The sequence below is a fragment of the Seriola dumerili genome, unplaced genomic scaffold, assembly GCF_002260705.1.
Source record: "Seriola dumerili isolate Sdu_G_001 unplaced genomic scaffold, Sdu_1.0 BDQW01000169.1, whole genome shotgun sequence".
Taxonomy (NCBI): Eukaryota; Metazoa; Chordata; class Actinopteri; order Carangiformes; family Carangidae; genus Seriola; species Seriola dumerili.
Window position 1 is genome coordinate 1,112,004 of NW_019174424.1, and position 17,614 is coordinate 1,129,617.

Consider the following 17,614-nt stretch of genomic DNA (forward strand, 5'->3'; position numbering starts at 1 on the left):
AAAAAAACAAGAGTTGAGCAGCTCACTGATCCAAACCCGCTCCCTATCTCTCCTCTCTTTCTTAAGGCAGCAACTTATTTTTCTCTTCTCCTCCTTCTCAACTTCCAGAGCTTGGAATGAGCGAGCGATGACAACCCCCCACTCCCTCCTCTCTTCTCCCTCTCTCCCTTCAGCTCACTGCAACCCCCCCTTCCCTCCATACCTCCCTCCCCTTCTGCAGCCGTCCTCTCAGACTGGCTCCCTTGAAAGCTCTCATTTTTGACTGGGTCTGTCAAATTATATGCATGCTAACATTCAAACACACTTCCTGTACGCTCGATGACATGGCTAACACACTCTGGGCAACTGATGAAACACACAGATAGTCATTACTGAGTCATTACTTGTTTTTAAAATCTTACAATGTTGAATATGCCAACATCAGCATCCTATAAGCACATCCATCAATGCATACACTCATAGTCAGATAGAAAACAAGCCAAGCCTCCATTCAATCTTATCTTATAGTACATGGAGTGAGAAGTTACAGTAGATAGAAAAATAAATCCAGGGTGGAAACAGAATCATACTATGGACTAATATGGTCAGGACAGGCTCACACAGGCAGTTAGTAGATCATCTGACAAGCTCAGTCGCTCTGGAGGCAGACATCAATAAATAAGTAGCCTAATGACTTAATGACCATGTGAATGAGCCCCTGTGTATGGGGGCGGAGGGGGAAGGGTGGACAGGGGCGTTGGTCAGTGTGTGTGTGTGTGTGTGTGTGTGTGTGTGTGTGTGTGTGTGTGTGTGAGTGTGCATGTGCTTGGGTGAAAGACGTAAGAAGGATGTGGAAGTTGGGGGATGTCCAGATCAGTCTGTGTGTGTGTGTGTGTGTGTGTGTGTGTGTGGTCCAATGAATGTATGTCAAGATAGTACCATGATTATGTACAGTTGAGCACATTCACAGCAACTCCTAGCTTAATTGAAAAACAAAAGTGTGAAGTCACTTTGATTCTCATCTAGTGTTGCTTTCGTCAACGAAAATTATGACTAAATATCTTCGTCAACGAACCTTTATCACGTGACGAAAACGAGACTAAACTAACTAAATGTGGTTTACAAAATAAAAACTCTGCTAAAATATCTCTTCATTTTCGTTGACTAAAACGAGAAGAGACGAAATGTCATAACGTCATTTCGACTCTTTAGTCGAGTTATTATTATTTTGCAGTATTTCTGTTTCCTGTGTCTCACTTCATCAGGTCGCACTGCGCCGAGGCATGCGACATCACTTCCCCAATTCCCACTCGCGGGCGTGTGTGTAACAACCAGTTTTAAAATAACACATCCGGGAGGTAACAGTTTATATAGTTGCTGTTGAGACTGCTGGTTATTTGGTTCAGTAGTTGGCATAATTCAGTACTGTCTGTTTTCTGTCAATGAATTCTAGTGTATGCAGTCAGTGCTTCCCATCCCATTATATCTTTCTAAGGTCCAAACCATTTGTAGTGTAATATCTTTTAATAGTTTTTTTGATGCAAAATCTGTCTTCAGTTTACAAGCAATACAAGACAGACACACACATTATTTGCACTTTTTATTATATTATTGAAGCTCGAGCATTGAAGCACCTTGTTTCTCTTTGTTAAACTTGACTGTATTCAATTTTTTTTGCATTGTCATGTGATGCTATTTTATTTATTTATTTAATTTAAATATATGTGTGTGTACTAACATGTTTGGTTGGTAAAATAAATATGTTGTAAATTCAAATCAGAGCGTCTTGTGTGTCTGGAATGGATGTATTCTTGAGTCTATAAGGTAACAATAATATAATAATAAGATAACCTTGTTTGAACTGTGAAATGGGTTTGGCTAAAAGAACATTTTGGTTTTGTCTATAGGTACTTATACTATACTGGGTTAAATAGAATTGCATTACTAGAAAGAGACTAAAATAAAATTTTCATTGACTAAAACTAGACTAAAATGTCATCAGTTTTCGTCGACTAAAACTAGACTAAAATAGTCATGGATGATTCTGACTAAAATAAGACTAAAATGCTCAGACTTTTAGTCAACTAAAACTTGACTACACTTAAGAGTATGAACATGACTAAAACTAATAAAAACTAAAATGACAGCTTGACACAAAGACTAAACTAAAGCTAAAATTAAAACAGGCCGCCAAAAACAACACTATTCTCATCCTATGTGAAAACTTGAATTACCCAGTGAGAAGTTGCCCTGAGACCAGTGAAGCATAGTCAGACTTTATCAGCTCCAGGCCGACGGCAGAAAAACCACTGCATCTGGCCTCTGCACCAAAATGAGCCATTTATTAGTGACTAGACTATAAGCACTAGTGTGTGTGTGTGTGTGTGTGTGTTAGGAGACTCTCTCCTCACAAGGCTCATAACTCTCTTTTCAAATGGCAAAGATATACTGCTTTCAAAATAAGGGCAGCCCTGAGAGAAAACACCACATGAGGCAAAAATTAGAAGACAAATGAAATAAAAATGTGTTTGGATAGATGATAGAACATAGAGAGATATGGAAAATAATTTGTGTTTAAACTGTGATAAATCATTCAGGCTGTAAAGCAACAGAAGAATTCCTCAATAGCTGTTATCCAGTGAGTGATTTATCAGAAAATGTTTGGGACTGAACCCTTGCATGTCTGGCTAACTTACTGCCAATTTGCTGCTTACACTGGAATCAAAGTTTGCATTTTCTGTTGATTTAGGCATGTTTACCGATCATAAACACAGATGTGCGCAAGTGCACAAACACACACTAATACAGATTTCAAAACAAATATGAGGCTTTACTGTACCAAAACCTGCAATCTGAGATTAATCTTACACCACATTTCCACGCCATTGAACCATGCAAAGTATGTAACCCACAATATGTGTGAGAAAACACTTGCATCGTCAACAAATATTCTGGGTTAACATGAAAACTGGACCTGTTCCTGGAATTTTTAAAGGCCAGCACAGGTGCCTGGGATGCCATAAATAAGTAAACATGACTTTTGACATGATTGTTGATTACTCTTTGAAGGCAAAATGTTTTTTTCTTTGTCCTCCATGTGAGAAGATCAAGGTGTAGGGTGAGTGCATAGTTCAGAGTCCATGAGGACAGCAGAGCTTTAATCCCTCCCGCAAAAGTCTAGGGCCGATCTTCCTACTCATAATAAAGCCCCATCCAGATATACCTACATCTATAGTATAGGTATGAAGTATGAACCCACAATAGCTGACACTGTCACTTCCTCCAGCAGAGGTCAGTGTTGCACCTATAAATACAACCTGTTAGCTTGGTTGCAATGTCAGTAGCATACAGTAATTTGATCTTGCAACAGATAGAGATGGCGACACGGGGAGAATCCTGCTCCCGACACACCCTCACCCAACACAGTGTGTTCTGGCCAACACATGTGTCAGTTTACACTGATCAGTGGCACACACTCATATTCAGACACTCACACAAACACACCCACACACACACACACACACATACACACACAGAGAAAACAAATAAGTGCACAGCAGATGCATGCAAAAATATGAACATGCACACACTGAGGTAAGCAACACATACATGCACTCAGCCCAACACCCAACCATTTCCCTGACACACACACACACACACACACACACACACACACACACACACACACACTGAAAAGCACACTTCCTTCCACTGCATATCCTTGCAAGCCCCAGCATGCCCAGACAGTGCTAATCCAATCTGCTGTAACAACTGTCACACTGGGAGAAGACTAGAATGTTTTTTTGCCCTGATCTATAAAGAACTTCATTCATATTATTGCAATTATGCACTCGCATTCAGTATATTAGTTATATAGGATCATGTTATCTAGTTGTGTAGTAGGCCTTACCGTAAACACACACGTTATTCATCCAAGATTGACAGATGTTCCAACTGTACGATTTTCACCTCCCTCTAAAAATAGTTTTGACAATAGTCTATTCTTGTTGTGATGATAACGAACACCTGTCAAATAAAGATAATTCATCTGTTGTGGCCCCACATTTCCTGCAAATTAGTGTATTGTAATGTATTGGAATAGGCAGCTGCTGGTGTTATATTGCACTGCAGCATATAGATAAAGAGAGACAGAGACAGCCGCCCGCCGCTTAAAGAAACCCAGATCACCACCACTCTAATGTGGGACCTGCCCTCCTAAGACCTGAAATATGAGAGAAGCAGAGTGGGAGGAGAGGAGGATAACTTCTATAAACAGATGCCAGGCCGGCGTGGCAGTTGCTAGGGCAATGCCAGGGCAACGACGGGTTGCGAATGTCAGCGGTCGACCACCAGAGTCACAAGCTTGCGCACGCACGCACACACAAAGACACCAATAGATCCACATGCCTCGGCGCCAGTCAACACCCTCCCCTGCAGGCCGGCCTGTGCCAGTGGACAGACATCCTGAGATCTCTGGAATCTGAGATGCAGCTCCAAGAAATAAAATGTTTCCAAACCCACACTGGGCAATGAGATGCATGGATACACCTGAACTGTGTTATTCAGGAGTACAGCTATGTTAACAATGGCCCTGAAGACTTTATTCAGTTTTCAAAACCAGATAAGGAGCAGATGGCAGAAATAAAGGAAGACAAGAAAACTTAGTCAATACTTGTGCACTTTTATATATGACACGTTTAGAAAAATAGGTTTTCAGGAGGTGATTTAAAAGACTGAACTGAAGTGACGTTCTTATAAAAACAAAATGTATGTCATGAAGAAGTTCAGCAATCTGTTGTAAATTGTGTGTTATAGGAAATACAAGTATGACAAGCATTTAGCATTTACCGTGAATGATGATCACCGTTTCTTTTCACGTCATGATAGGTTTAGACTGTCATTGTTATATATAGATTATCAGTACCAGCTACAGAGGAAACCCCAGCTTCCTGCTGAGCTCATCCTAAAACAACAAAAGCTTTGTTGGCCGCGATGCAGACAATTCACCCATGAGTCAGGCTGTATCAAACAAGCCATCTGGAAGGGGTAAAATCTGCGTGTGTTGTGTGCTGGCAAGTGCGTGCAATGTTTGCATTCATTGCGTGTGTTCATTTGTTCATGTTGGTGTATTTTGGATGTGACTAGCTAGTTACCGCAGCTCTGTTTACATGGCAACCCCCATAATAAGCAGCTCTACCTGCATGGCTCGGGACTTCAGAGAGGAGAGATGGATGGACAAGATAAGAGAGAGAGGGGAAAAGGTGGGAAAAGATTCCTCCCCAGGTAGAGAGAGAGAGAAAGACAGACAGAGAGTGATGTGAAGTGACACTGAACTCCCATGGCTCAAATGGAAACAAGGAAGTAGGAAACCTTCTGTCTGCTGTGTGTTAGAGGAAAAGAAAGAAACAGAGAGACACAGAAAAGAGAGGAGCGCTAGCATGACTAATGGAATCAGCAGCACTAGTAGTGTAAACATCATCTGAAAAATGTCTGGCTTTCACTGCAGTACAGTACTGTGCTTTCAGCTAAATGTGGGAACGAATGGCAAAAGAAAGCACGGCAGTGACAGTCCAATATGTATTTTTTTTGCTAACAAAAGAAAAGTGAACACCCAAAGGTGATGAAGGTACCAGTACATATATTGTTGCAAACACAACCCTAATGTAAGAGTCTGTATTATTTGCAAAACTGTAAATGTAAAAGAATTGGTGTAGAAGGTCAGACAGTTTGACAATATTACAGGCACAAACACACACACACACACATAAAACCCCCTCATGTGGCCCCAGCGTGCACATGGGGAAGTAGCTTCCTCCTAAAGTATATGCACAGCTGTAGTGACAACAGCTGCCCTAAACCAAATGTTAAACAGCAGCACCCAGCCAGGCTCTGCTAAATTTAATCAAATACAGCACCTGTTGGAAATATGGCTCCACTGCACTGTACACACATATACACACGCAGGCATACCCCCTCAAATGCTTTTGCTCAGTGGTTGGTTTTGCAGTGAGCGCTGTCTGTATGTGTGAGTGAGTGTATCGGCTGTCTGCACACATGCTACTGCCTGCAAGTGTGTGTGTCTTCCCTCATGCATGGGGTGGGATGGCTTGGTAAATAGAGAGAGCAGCTGTCCTCCATCAGAGATGACTCTCAGTAGGCCTCTCGCTCCCTCTCGCTCTCTCTCTCATTCTCTCTTGCTCTCTCTCTCTCTTCATCCCACCTCCACCCTCTGCTCCATCTCTCCTCTGAGTAATAAACACTGTTTAGTACGTCAACAAGCCAGCATTGATCGCCAGTCTTGTTGTTCCCCTTGCACATGCATATTGTTCTGCTCGGCACACTACCATGGCAACTCAGCCCACAACACCAATGGTGTGTCACCAGGAAGGAACACGGCCGTAATTTCCTTCAATAATATGTCTCTCCTTAAAATTTATACTGGGTGGTAATCTAAACATGTAGGCCGATAACACAAGAAACAGCAAAACAACACTTGTTGCCTTGTGTGTGTGTGTGTGTGTGTGTTCACAACCTCACAACTGAGAGAGGTTAACATGAAAAAGTATTTTGAATTGCTAAACTCAGCACCTCCACCTGGTGGGAGAAGCGTACATTACATATGAAACAGACTTTCTGCACAAACTCAGAACAACATCTTTAACAGAATTTACGAAAAGGTGGTTTGAGGTAATAATCAGCTAAGATAAAAGAGGCTACTTTATAAGTCATGGGTCTGAGATTTCAGTCCGGGCTGACTGTGGCTGCGTCACACAGACTTTCAGCAAACATCATCAGCTGACCTCGCTGTGACTGGAATGAATGGGACACGTCAGCCCCTTTACGCTCCATTCACAGTCTCTGTGTGGCTGATGGACGGTTTCCGTTGAAAGCATCATCACCGTTGATTCATGTGGGAAGAAAACACAGGAAAAAAAGAGAGTCTTCCAAATCAGCCTCGACACCAGAGTGGGAGGAACATTAGCGAGAAGTGAATTGAATTGATTTGGCCAAGGTAGACGAGAGGTACTTGTCTGCCATGTGAGCCAGTACGAGCCAATACTTTGCCACAAGCTGTGCGCGCACACACACACACACACACACACACTTACTGCAAAAGACAAAGCCTCCAGAAAGAGATGCCTTCTATTTTTGTACACAAATAGACAAACCAACTACACACTAAAGTGTGAATACAAGAGTTCATAAGAATACATTCACAACATTCACACAAGACATACACAAAGTATGTCCTGCTGAAGCCATTACAGCTCCCTGGAGGAAGCACCTGGAGACAAGGGACCACAATGAGAGAGAGAGAGAGAGAGAGAGAGAGAGAGAGAGAGAGAGAGAGAGAGAGAGAGAGAGAGAGAGAGAGAGAGATACCTCCACACTCCACATTTCACACACTTGTCACTTACATTCAGATTTCACACAGTCAAGGTGCTACAAGCTATACTTGGTCACAAACACAACAACCACATGTAGACGTACATACACACGCACGCACACACACACACACGCACAATAACATGCAACTCTCCAACTGAGGGGGTTTTTTTTTACGCCAATAAGCTTTTTTTTTTTTTTTTTTTTTTTTTTTTCTTTTTCTTACAACACTCACACTAACACTCATAAAAAATACCATTAAGAAGCAGCAGACAGCATTGCCTCACTGATGACTTTAGCATAATGTACAACACACACACTCACTCTCACACAGAGACAAACTCTTATCAGTTCAATATGCATGCTGTTGACAGCATCCAAAAAGGGAAAATAGCATCAGAGGGAGCGTTTGGAAAAAGTGAGGATTTTTATTTGCAAAGTCGGCCTTAATTTGCCAGTGGGCTGAGGCAGGGCTTTCTCTGTCCTGTTAGCTAAAGGAGGGACTGAGTGATGGCCGAAGCGGGATCAGAGCCACAAGGGACAAGAGTAGTACTGTTCAAACAGAGCTCTTTCCTGTTTTCACACCAAAGAAGAATGGGAGAATGCAGACAGAGAAAAAAAAGAGAGAGAAATGTCTAAGAAATAAGTGCTGTTTCTGTGTCACTTCACCACAGCATCAACTCCTCAGAGGGTTTCTTTTTTCCTAGATGCCCTATTTTCATGCAGCGAACATTAAAATGAAAATGGGGGAAAAGACAGGCGGACACAGACAGGAATGGTAAAGAGACAGTGACTGAGCAACAACCTGTAAAGACAAAAACATTTAAAGGGAAACAATGGGACAGAAGGGGTGGAGATGGCGGGCACAAACAGAGACTGAAAAAACCTGCAAACATTACAGGCACAGAACAGATAAAGACAGATAAACCAAAACAGGTCCGCTAAGCTGCTATACAAACCCTGCAGAGCTCCCAGCTCCAGCTCCAAACCCCAAAGAAAACATGCAGTCAGCAAACAGGACAGAATGAGAGAGTGGAAAATACCATAGAGGGGAAAATAGAGGCAGGCTCTTACAGAAAAGACACTCGGTCACAGTAAAATAGCTGATTGAAGAACCTTAAACTACACACTGTTTTCCATTCAGGAGAGAAGCTTGTCCTCATCTGGGCTGAGAGTTTCCGGAGAGTTTGTCTTACCTGAGAATTTGTCCCCCTCCATAACCAGATCACTCCCTCCACAGCCACATGTAGTGTCTGCTCTTTGACTCAACTCTCTCTCTCCCCTCTCTCTCTCTCTCTCCCCTCTCTCTCTCTCCCTCTCTCTCTCTCTGTCTTTTTTTGGACTTCCCTTTCTCTCGTCCCTCTCTCCCTCTCCCTCTGTTCCTCTTCCTCCTCTTCTTACTCTCTCTTTCCTTTTGGGCTCTCTGTTCTCCCTCCCTCTCCTCAGTTTGATTCCTTCAGTGTGTCTTGCTAATGAATTCGGAATTACGACATCCCCATGTGCTGATCATATGTTGCATTTGCCTCTCTTTCTCTCTTACCCTCTTTTTCTCTCTCTTACCCTTTCTTTCTTCAGAGCAGACCAAAAGACTGAAGCAGCATTGTGTCTTGAAAATAGAAACCATTAGCTCCACCATGTGACACGGACGGACTAAAATAACCCGCTGGACTTGCAAACTCCTCTGCCAGCTTACTTACTTTATAATGTTGCTTGAGTGTGTGCACTGTGGCCTTGATTCATTCGATAACAAGTGATACTTGTCAAGCTGGTGTGAAAGACATTCCCTCAGCTACTTCTAGACTTCCTCATGATGAATCAGATACAGTTCAGTCTTTGTAAACGTGTGAAAGGACGATAGCCTGTTGAAATAATACTGACAGGCGAAAACAATACGGGACGGAAGCAAGGGAGGAATTTCATCAAAACACACCTCCCAAAAAAATGTTTTCAAGAACCAGCCATTAATGCAGGAGAGGCGATGTGCTTGTGCCTTTGTTACTGGTGAGGAGAAAGGACTGACTGAGAGAGTGTGTTATGTAGATTGGTGAAACCGTGCTCGGTCTCTGTGTTCAGGAAACTCAGATGACCTCCGAGCTCTGGCACGTCCCTCACACTGCGCCAGGGGTCAGAGGTCACATGGCAAGCGTCTGAGCTCTGATAGAGAGATCAAACACACTCAGACATGTCAGTCTGGTGTCTTGTGCAACACACACCGCCACAGTGACCTCGTGTATTGCATGTTGACCTGTGTTTGTGTATTCATGTCATTTATATATGTCTCCAGTTATATCATCATTAATCCTTTACTTAAAGCCAGCTGATGCATTGGGTGATGAAATAAGGACAATTTGCGCTTTGGCGGCCTCAAATGGCCAAAATATGCAACTCTGGCCTGCAAGATGACATACTAAGTTAAGAGTTGACAGCTTGGGGGAAAGATTGACATTCAGCTGCAAAGTAAGTTTAAGACTACAAAATGAAATATCTAAATTAGAACTAAATGAGATGACTCTCTACAACGTATACATCGCTGAGTTAGATTATCAGCAGATGGAACAATAGTATAATAAAATAAATATAAATAATGTTAACATCACTTCATCACTACTCAAAGAAATAAAACAACATAAAACAAAGTGTTATTTCACATTGTAGAGATGCACCCCTCAGATATACAATACTAATTGTATGTCCGAGCGAGTGTGTGTGTGCATGTGTGTGCGTGTGTGTGTGTGTGTGTGTGCATCCATGTATGCATATGTCCAATAGAGCAGGATCTGCTGACTCCCAGATGGGAATTAACCACACACAAATTAACAATAGGCACAGTGTTAGATAGACCTGTGTGTGTTTGTGTGTGCATGAGTTGAGGTTACAGTAAAGCATCCTCCCAAACAGCCGCCTGCCGGCTCGTAAATCTGCCCTGTTGGCAGATGTTTTGTATGGTTGTATGGGGCATCTCGCACGCACGCACGCACACACGCACGCACGCACGTACTCAAAAAAAAAAAAACACACACACACACACACACACACACACACACTCGCACACGCCCTGTGGCGACTGCATCAACGTCAGGGAGGTCTGCTGACAAGCAGGGCCTTATCCTTAGCCGTAAGCGCTTCCCCCAAGACCGGTGTGTGTATGCACTTATGCATATCTGCATATGTGTGTGCTTTGTGTCTGTTGGCATGCTTGTGTGGATGTGTATGTATATGATGTGTGTATCTTCACAAGTCTTTCATGTATATCACTCTGGTTTACAGATAGTAAAACACAACAGCTCAAGAGCTCACGACGCTCTGTCAGTAAACACACTACACACACAAACACACACATACAGTAAGAATGTAATGTGGAAGCACAGTAGCTACAAAGCTTTTGAATGAGTTTAAAAAATAAATCCGCCTGTAAGTCACCATTTGAGAGTGTTCAGGGACAGACTTGTAGTTATGTATGTTGTGTGGATATTTCTGATTTGTGCTCTCATAATTTTCTCCAGATGTTTTGGCAGATTCAGAAGATGCTTCAATTCCAGGTCAAATCAAATGAGGTTGCTGCTCTCTCAGTTGCTCATAAAGATAAACACCCAATAATAAGAGTGAGCTGCAATGAAAAATATATAATATACAACTACTCAAATATAACAAAATCTCACAAAACCACTGATTGCACTCATGTTGCTGCGATGTGTTTGCTGTCTCTTGGCTTGTCAGCTGTGGGATGAATACACATCCTAGGGGCTGTTTCACAAAAGAGATCTGAAAGCACTAATTATAGACAAATGGTGCCAGTGTCCTGTTTCACAGTGATTGTAATCTGCAAACTGGCGATACATGTATCCAGTCCTATAGTCCTCTTGCCTGCTCATGCATTTTGGTTAAAGGTGTCAAAGTAAACACAAAAGGAACTGATCTAAACACAGCCCCTCTAATGGTGAGTTTGTGCCTTCACATGCAGTCTACAATCAGTGTATGCCAAAACTGTACGTGTGTACGTGTGTGTGTGTGTGTGTGTGAGTGTGTGTGTGTGTGTGTGTGCGTGTGTGTGCGCGCGTGTGCTTCAGTCCCCCTCCTTTCTCTCTGCTGTCTTTGTGCTGATGCTGCAGACGGCGTTGGCTCTTCCCACTGGGAGAAGATGCTTCAGTGGTGAGCCACAACTTCAGCCCGTTTGCCAATACTGTGTGTTAGTTACACACACTCTCACTCACACATGCACACAAACACGAGTGCCCACGTTTCCACCCACTTGTTTTTTTGTACATTTAAAAAAAAAAAAAAACAGACAGGGAACATCAGAAAGATGTGAATTTAGAAAATATTGCAAACGCTGCAAAAATATTTTCAAGCTTGGCTGAGGTGATACTCATGGAGTCTGTTTCCATTGCCACACGTGCTTTCACTTCTTGTTTTCCTGTATGCCTTTGCTATACCAGGAGCCCAAAAAATAATCAATAAAAAAATGTGGCACAATGGGTATTAATAAATGAATAAATAAATGTTAAAGTGATTGCAGGAATCAGTTAGCATTTTAGCACTTCCGCTTCCCTCGTCCTGAAGTCTACGGGTTTTTTGAATGGGTTTTTGGTTCGATGGCTGAAAAAAGGTCTGTAGTTAACACAAGCTCAAGACATTTTCACATTTTATTCTAAAAAATAAAATATATCAGTAAATACCCAAGTCATGATTTCTTCAAGCTTTTACATCTCTTAAAATAGGCCGGTTTCTAACAAGTGTCTAAATGAGATTACGGAGGTTGTCTGGGACACTAAACGTCGTCACACTGAACATGAAAACCGATCTACTCACCAGTCCGCCTTTTCAGCCTCGTTGTGTTTACACTCGTGTTTTTGCACACTATTGCTAACTTTGTCTGAGGAAAGGCTTTTGTAGAAGACGTAAGAGCTAAATCAAACTGCACAAGTTAGAGAAGTTTATTTGTGGGGACGTTGAAGTCATACGACTGTGGTGTAGTTCATTTATAGCCTTACATTAGCTTTTTACTTCTGCTGATTTCTTTTGATGACTTTTTGGGAACTTTGTACACATTCGCATAGACAACAGTGTGTGCACCAAGACACAAATGTCTTCTCTTCATTGCAGGCCACTTTGCTATCCCTCTGTTTCTAAAACTGTCTTTATCACTGTGTCTGTTATCTGCTGTTTACCCGCCATATGGACAGGAAACAGTACCTGCTCTGCCCTCAGTGTTGCCTCATCTCTCTGCTGAAGGTCAATGACTCTGACTTACATAATGCTTTACAGAGATGGTGAGCGTTTATATGGAAGCTGGAAAAGGCAGTGCATTCCCAAATTTGGATGGATGAAAGATAAACAGATGAGTGAATGGACAGTCTCTCCAGACTGTTGTACTAAATGTATGCATACATGTATACATGTATACATGCATGGGCTGTATGTACGGATGGATGTACTAATGGTCAGATAGATAAAAATGCCAAAGATGCAGTCTACTTACTGGGACTGGTGATGCCAGATCCCTCTCTTTCTGTTCTTCTTACTCGAGCGCTGGCTGATCTCGCTGTGAAAGGAAACAAGGACAAGAAGAACAAAATGAGTAACCTCATGAGACACTGTGCTGCAATCAACAGATGTACCACCAGGCATTCATCAGTAAGAGGTTCTGCACTTCTGATGATGCCAACAGACTCGCAGAGGATCCAGCCTAGGAGGCAGGTTTGGTTTTGTTGTTATCAAACTGTCCCATAACTGGAAATTAGTCTTACAGCTAAGACTGAAACATTTACCGTGATGTTTTTTTTTTGAGTGCCAGTGTTAAATAACACACTGTCCCTAAAGAAGCTGGTTTAAAATAACACATCCAATACTAATACTAACACTGCAACGAAACGCGCACAAGCACCAAATGGAAAATAGCCGTTACTTCACATTCTCCTCAAGGCCGAATAATCTACAGTTGACATGTGGAAAAACAAAGTCAGCCAATGTTTGAAAGATCGCTATTGTTGCCTGACCACGAAGAAACTGACTCTGACTGAAACAAGACATTTTTTCGGTCTCAGTTTGTTTTTATTTTTATGACTGTGTGGATGATGTGGAAATAATTCAAGCCAAACTTGGATGTACAACAAAATGCATGAAGTAGGGCAGTAACAAAACTGCATGGTGCAGTGTGACAACTCAGCAGCTATTAATGTTTTTTGTGTATTTTCAGATGGTCAAAGGAACCTGCTGTTAAAACGCTTTGGCAGGTGGTGAATCATCATAAGAAGCGCCCAAGCAGGATTTAGATTATTTTTTTTAAATGTCAGGTAATAACAATTTAGTTCAAAGGAAAAGTCATGGAAAACCATTATTAAACACCAGCGAGCAAGTCAGTGGAACAACTCCAAGTGCTCATCACAGTAACAGCCAATCTGAAAGTGTAGAATAATCTGAGCTGTTAAAACATGAGATCAGGGCATCTTGTGATATTGATTTTCGTCTTTTCAAACAAGTTTCAACACGCGAGTGCTCTAACCAGGGTTCAGTGCACTTTGTGTTTGGAATACCAAAGAGTCTGCATCCTCAATCACACTAATCTAACAGCTCCCAGTGCCAACAGCTGAGTCTTACACGACGCTGACTGGTTTAGAAATCAGAGGAATGTCTTTTCCTCTTAGCTGATGGTCTACTCCATGACACTGGTGGAATGCTACGGATAAATCGTCATTGACTGACTGTGAGTGTGTGTGTGTGTGTGTGTGTGTGTGTGTGTGTGTGTGTGTGTGTGTGTGTGTGTGTGTGGGGGGGGGGGGGGGGGGGTGGCAAGAATGTGGCAATATGAAATATTTATTTAACTCTTGGATAAAGTCTCCTGGGACTGACATTCGTGGTCCCTAGAGGATGAGTCCCACATGGTGACCTTTTATCTAGCGCCACCATCAGGTTCCAACATCCTTTTGTCTGATATGTTTGATCTGCAATACTAATGAGCTTTCCATCACCTTCAGCTGTAGTGCTAATTGGCAAATATTGTAAACATGGTAATCATTATATCTGCATAATATCAGCATAACACATAACATTTCATTATACATATGTTTCATGTGAATGCAGAGTAGATCAAACTCTGTCGACTTCATTGCTTGATCCTGTGAATGGTTCAATAAGACAAGTGATATGTTTAGCTCAACTTTTCCTGGAAGAGGTGATGGCACCACAACAATACACCACATCTCTCTGACATCAACCACACACTCTTTCTTTTCCTCTCTCCGCTTCCTCCGTCCTCTGTTCGTCTCCCGCATCGACCCAGTCAGTGCTGTTCAGATGAGGTAAGCTCGTCCGGTGGCTGATGAGTCATTTGCCTCATCCTGTTTTTAAGTTCTTAGAAATACTTCCTACCGCAAATCAGTCAACAACATGACATTTATTTTCTGCGATTAATGCCAGCAAACATAGTGGTTTTCCGCCTGCGTTGTCACTGGTTTTAACACAAAGACAGCTGGTCCGAGGGAGAGGGAGTGAATGTGTTTGACTGGAAGATGTGAGTAAAGCTTCTGTAATCTGTGCGTTTGTGTGTGAGTGAGAGAGACACGCTTAAGAGTTGGAGGTAGAGGAAGACTTTGAAGTCATTCACATCCTGAGAGAGAAAAAGACAATGAAATAAACTACTGTAAGTGATGATGAAATGTGCAACCTTTTTCTCCTGAAACTCACTCCTTCAGTATTTCGGAATGTCCCCTCCTCTCATTCTCTCTGTTATTTCTGCCACCACCAGCCCCAAGAGACAAATCAATCTTTTGGTATCGCATTTGCTGTAACACCTGTAACCCTGTTTCTCTGATTAACATCAGCCTCTCCATCTGTTTCAGGTTAGACATGATTAGCATGATAATGTGCTACCATATTATTCTCACTGGTAACACAGATGTGTAAAGCAAACATTACAGATGCCTGTGTTACATGTAAATAGTGACAATAATGTCTATAAACGCAAAATCTTTGCATTGGCTCATTTCTACCCCTTTCACACAGCTTCTACTCAGTTTGCAGGAAGGGGAGATTGTGAATAAAATTTGGCAGGGGAGGCTGGATGCTTTGATGAGTGGACACCCTATTTTGAATTCATGTCATGTAAAGTTAAGAATCATTGAATATTGGAAGGACAGTTAAAATAAACAGGTCAGTGTGTATGTTTCCAGGTCAGAATAACCAGCAGAGCACAGCAGCAGAGCACCTTGTCAAAGCACTGAAGCAGAAAACAGGTCCATGCCAAACTGATGCCAAAAGTCCATGTCCTGTTGTTAAGAATGTCTGAACTCCAAAACAGGTTAAGATCAGATTTCAGCCAAAGATGCAGAAATAACAGATTAAACTGACGAGACTTGCTACTGCGTAGTGGAGGAAATGCTTCTCGTGTCTCTAGTGGCATCCCCGTCTTACTGTTTAGAATAATTAGAAGCTGTTTTACAGTAAATACCAATCTATACGTGATTTAAATGTCAAGAAAAGATCTGCTTCTGGCTTCATTTTTGAATCAGAGAGGAGGTCTTGACTCATCTCTTCAAATCACCAACCGGGTGTTCAGACCGTCAATGATGAAATAGCAGGAGGCATACCTTTTTCTTGCTTTAAGTGCAAATCATTAATCTGCCATGAGCCATGTGATAACATCATTGGTCTGTTATGCGAGTGTGTACATGGCTACGTGTGTTTAAGGGGCATTAAGTGTATGGAAAATGACAGAACAAATAAGAGCCAGCCAAGTCTATCAAGCCTTGCAGCCAAAAAGCATGTCTGTGCCTATTTACTCTTCTTGGCTCAAAATACAGCTTGAGAGAGGTGAGCTGAATACACCCAACTATACACACACACACACACACGCCCTTGCAACACAAAGTACTTCAATCAGACCATTGCAACAAAGTAACACGCCACAGAAGTCATAATGACACCACAAAGTTGAGTCGATAAGATGATATTTGGCATTGATGTGATATTCAACATTGACGGTAGCTGTGTATTTTAAAGTGAGGGCAAACTACTGACAGATAGAAAACAAATATGCATTAACCAATCACAGTGAGCTGGGATACAAAGTAAAGGAGTTACACCTGAAAAGTTAAACTGTATGTCTTCACAAAGGTGTGTGTATGTGTGTGTGTGTGTGTGTGTGTGTGTGTGTGTGTGTGTGTGTGTGTGTGTGTGTGTGTGTGTGCAGAGGCTGTAGCTGTACTCACCTGCTCAGTCTTGTCTGGGACCAAGTGAACACACACATACACACACATATACACACACACACACACACACACACACACAGCACATATCACTGCTTCAACAGGTTTCCTAAAAATCTCCGGCACTATGATCCATGTCTTTTTTTCCCCTTCAAGGGGATTTGTAATCTTCTGAGGTCATATTTGCCTTATGACACTGTTATGTACAACAGAGGTCATTGCACGCACATGATGCATGAAAAGAATGAAACCAGTGTTTTTGCCAATGGAAAAATCCTAGTGCTGCAGGTCATACTGTGGACCAGAGTACCAAAGTAAAGGCATTGCTGACAATGTATTTGCTATAGGCCTCAACTGATTGATGTCAATGGCAGTGCTCGGTGAAGCTGAGTGTGTGTTTATGTGAGTGCGTGTGTGTAACGTGACCGCTCAAGTGCACGGCCGTGCCTGGACAAACATGTCAACTGATTAGTTAATGGTCTCAGATGACTAGAGACGGTAAACAGAGGGGAGAGGCTGCAGCACTTTAACGTACTTGAAAACACAAGAGCAATTTCACACACTCACACATAAATGAATGCCTGCAAACAGATACACATTCAAGGGTTGAGTGATTTACAAAACATACACTACAATGCATGCTCTGTCTCTCCCCAACACACAACTACCTGAGATTTTTGTGTTTGCAAAAGGAGGCTACACCGTTCGTATTTGTGCAGGAGGGCAGTGGAGGTGAAGGATCTTTACCTTCCTTCTTTTTTCCCCACTTTCTTTCCTCCTGTTTTACTTCCGCCCTTCCCTGTGGGGATAGGTGTTCTTCTGATCAAAACATGAATCCCTCCTGTGGCAAGCATTTTTGAAGAGTAGCTACAACAATGTGATGCAATTTTTTCTTTTTTACCTTATAAAAAATAACGGCTGTGATTTCATTCTGCCCGCAGCTATAAAGTTAAAGTTTTTGTTGTCTTTTATGTTTTTTTTTTTTAAATATTGTATTTTAGGCCTCACTTTATTCCAATATATATATATATATATATATATATATA

The 17,614-nt window shown here is 42.0% G+C and overlaps 1 protein-coding gene across 2 annotated transcripts in view; it reads right to left on the minus strand.

The window, feature by feature from the left end:
* LOC111227068 (septin-9-like) overlaps positions 1-17,614 on the minus strand; it is an 81,156-nt gene that overhangs the window by 57,174 nt on the left and 6,368 nt on the right. The window contains exon 2 of one of the 2 annotated variants that reach the window (XM_022752447.1): positions 12,845-12,907. In XM_022752447.1, the coding sequence (XP_022608168.1) occupies positions 12,845-12,907 (63 nt within the window). Of the gene's footprint in view, positions 1-8,561; positions 8,625-12,844; positions 12,908-17,614 lie in introns of those variants that run through there. The other variant, XM_022752449.1, reaches the window with a different exon arrangement.